At 33.4% G+C, this 3414-nt stretch overlaps 1 protein-coding gene across 1 annotated transcript; it reads left to right on the top strand.

Annotated features, from left to right (window-relative positions):
• Positions 1–1167: 1167 nt before the first annotated feature.
• On the top strand, positions 1168–2500 carry LOC105111048 (dof zinc finger protein DOF3.4). Its single transcript, XM_011006280.1, has one exon. It carries the CDS (start codon positions 1515–1517, stop codon positions 2274–2276), a length of 762 nt encoding a protein of 253 aa, XP_011004582.1. The 5' UTR covers positions 1168–1514; the 3' UTR covers positions 2277–2500.
• Positions 2501–3414: the final 914 nt, after the last annotated feature.

Raw genomic sequence — 3414 nt, 5'->3', positions numbered from 1 at the left:
AAAATAATAATATTTTATTCATATTAAAAACATCTTTCATGAAAAAATGATCTAGTTTCTCTCATATTAACTTCAAATTGCTCTTCACAAGCTTTATATCTATTGATTTTATTCTTTGAAACGATGATATATCTTAATGTCACATCTTGATTTGAAGTTCTTGATTTAATTACGAGAAAAATATAATTTTAGTATATTTATCGGGCACATCATTTTAAAAAACTTTTTTTTTCTTTTTCATGATTAGTGTTATATTAGCATGTTTTTTGTATTGAGCAAACCATTAATAAAAACTTTCTCTATCTTTAGGTTTTTTGTGGTTTTGTGTCTTCTGACATCATCTTATATTGTTCTTTAGCTTACTAACAAGTTAAACTATTTTACACTTGTGATTATTATTGTTTTTGGATGCAAGTTGAATTTTTCAAATTGCACTCACACAAAGCTTCTATGCATTTTATTGTCATTGTTGATTTCTTTATACATCCGAAGAATTCATTATGTTTTGTTTTACCATTTACGATATTATACATTTTTGTTTTATAGATGCTTTTGCTTTACTTAATATTTATGAAATATATTAATTCAGCATACATTACAATTCATAATTTTCAAATACAATTAGGTAAAAAAAAGGTTTGATATTTGAAAATAAAATAAAGAATACCTTTATAAATTAATTTTTTATTCATTAATACATAATTAATTAATAAATTTTCATGGTGTCAGTAACATTAAATTATAAAGATTTAACTACAATTACAAGAGCTAATGGAATAAGACAACATTATTACATAGACTCCAAGTCAAATTCACCTCACAAACCAAGAAAAGTTTAGGCAGACACCAATCTGAATTGTGTATTTCAAGACTAGCAAAGCAGCAGCATGTTGTTTCGTCGCAGGGGAGAATGAGAAAGAGAGGTAGCGACCTCTATGTTTTTTTATCTCTATGTTCTTTATATTTTAGATTTACCTCTATGTTTTTTTTATCTCTATGTTCTTTATATTTTAGAATTTTTTTTAAAATTGTTTTTTTAAAAATTAATATTTATAAATATTTATAAATTTTTTAATATATTAATATCAAAAATAATTTTGTAAAATATTAATTTAATATATTTTTAAATAAAAAATATTTTTAAAAACAATCGAATCGTTTACGGAAGCCGCATACCGTAAATCTCACTAGCCGACCCCACCCCCTTAAGGAACCACCCGTTTCTGGAGCCGTCTGAATATGTCGTGCCTCTGCCTGCCTACTCCCGTATAGCAGAACACTGTAAAAGTCGCTCTCGCTCTCTCTCTCCCCCCTGCCCCCTCTTATATCCCTCAGAATTCCCAGATTCTTCCCCCCTCGCCACCTGCTCTCTCTCCCCATCAATTCCCTCTATCACCACCCCCTTTGTCTTCCACATTTCAATACCTGATCACAAACTCTGTTTCTATCTTCAAACACAGGAACACAACCAAACTTCAAGTATTCAACGCTTTCTTTGCCACCAAAAGCCAAAAATGCCAACAGAGTTATCAAGCAGTGAAAAAACTAGGAGACCACCGCTATCGACAGCTCCAACATTAAATAAGTCTGGAGGGGCACCACCTCAAGAACAAGAGCACTTGCCATGTCCACGTTGTGACTCAACGAATACTAAGTTTTGTTACTACAACAACTACAATTTCTCTCAGCCTCGTCACTTCTGTAAGTCTTGCCGCCGTTACTGGACTCACGGTGGCACTCTCCGAGATATCCCTGTTGGTGGTGGCACTCGGAAAAATGCTAAAAGGTCACGTACTTCAGCTACTACAGCTGCCTCCTTTGCGGGTCCTATTATCGACAACAACATTGATAACTTACCGTTGCCTGCTACCCCAGTGCTGGTTCCCCTCACAGCCAGTCAGGGTTTTTCGGTACATTTTGGTGGTGGCGGTGATGGGAAGGGCTACGGTGGTTGTGGTAGTGGTGCTCTGGGTGGGAGTTTTACTTCTTTGTTGAATACTCCAGGCCCAGCTGGGATCTTGGCTCTCGGAAGATTTGGACATGGACCTGGGCATGGGCTTGAAGATGTGGGGTGTGGGCTTGGAAGAGGGCTCTGGTCTTTTCCCGGAATAGGAGATGGTGGTGCTGGTGTTGGTGGTCATGGCGAGGTTACTGTCACAGCTGGATTGGACAACACCTGGCAGTTTGGGAGTGCTGGGGAAAATGGTTTTGTTGGCGGGGATTGCTTTTCTTGGCCTGACCTTGCAATTTCAACTCCTGCAAATGGTTTTAAATGATATGGAGTCGTATGGTGTTTTGGTGTGTCCTGTTTTTGTCTTCTGGATTTTGGTTCTAATTATGGATTGGGAGGGTCAAATTACTATGTAGTATTTAAGTGTTGAGACAGTAAATTACGCTTGATATTTAGAAACAAAATTACTATGTAGTATTTAAGTGCTATGATATCATTACATGGTCTTCTTAATTAAGTTGTTCGAGGCCACTGCTTTTCCTCTGCCAAGATTTATGATCGTTTATAATTAATTATCTTCAAGAGCTATGTCAGAAAGTGAGTGTGTGTGACGACACACATTAACTTGTTTATAACATGGTCCGTATTTGTTTTACCGAATTCGCTACCTTCTGTTGAGATTATCCATATCTATACAGGGATAATGATGGATAGGTTCAAATTGGATTACGATGATAATGGAAAAGCAACTCAGAGAAGAAATGGATGCTTTGAGAAGAAGAAGAAAAAAGCAACTCAGAGAAGAAATGCGAGATGAGAGACAGAGACGGAGACAGTGGGGAGAGAGCGACAGAAGAGAATCGCAATTCATTTCGTTGATATTCTTTATGCAGTAATTCCTTTACAATATATCAATTCCATGAAGTATCGAGAGTACCACGGCAAAAAGATTACTTTTAAAATATTTTTCATTTAAAAATATATTAAAATATTTTTTTTTTATTTTTTAAAATTTATTTTTTATACTAACTTATCAAAACAATCAAAAAATATAAAAAATAATTTAATTGAAAAATAATAAATTTTAAATTTTTTTTAAATATAATTGGATCCCCATACCAAACATCACATAAGTACAACAATATGTACACAAAGCAACATCTTACACAACTATAGAAACATCACATAAGTACAACAATATGTACATCTTACACAACTATAAAATTGATTTATATAGATGGAATATTCTGTCATTATATAAACCATATTTTCATCACTATAATAATAACTTATGGAAATGTCATAGATGAATGTCTCATCAAGCACTATTAGAATATTGTATATCACCGACAAAATATTTTATTAATATTTACACATTCAGTTAAATAATTTTTTTGATGGAACTACATATAAAAAAATATCATCAAAAAACATATCATTAGTGATTTTTATTATGTTGATAA

The sequence above is a fragment of the Populus euphratica genome, unplaced genomic scaffold (genome assembly GCF_000495115.2).
Source record: "Populus euphratica unplaced genomic scaffold, PopEup_1.0 scaffold340.1, whole genome shotgun sequence".
In the NCBI taxonomy this organism is placed as follows: Eukaryota; Viridiplantae; Streptophyta; class Magnoliopsida; order Malpighiales; family Salicaceae; genus Populus; species Populus euphratica.
This window is presented reverse-complemented; position numbering and strand designations above follow the sequence as displayed.

What these genes read in the sequence shown, in the direction of transcription:
- LOC105111048 (XM_011006280.1), top strand. Translation starts at nt 1,515, where the DNA reads ATGCCAACAGAGTTATCAAGCAGTGAAAAAACTAGGAGACCACCGCTA.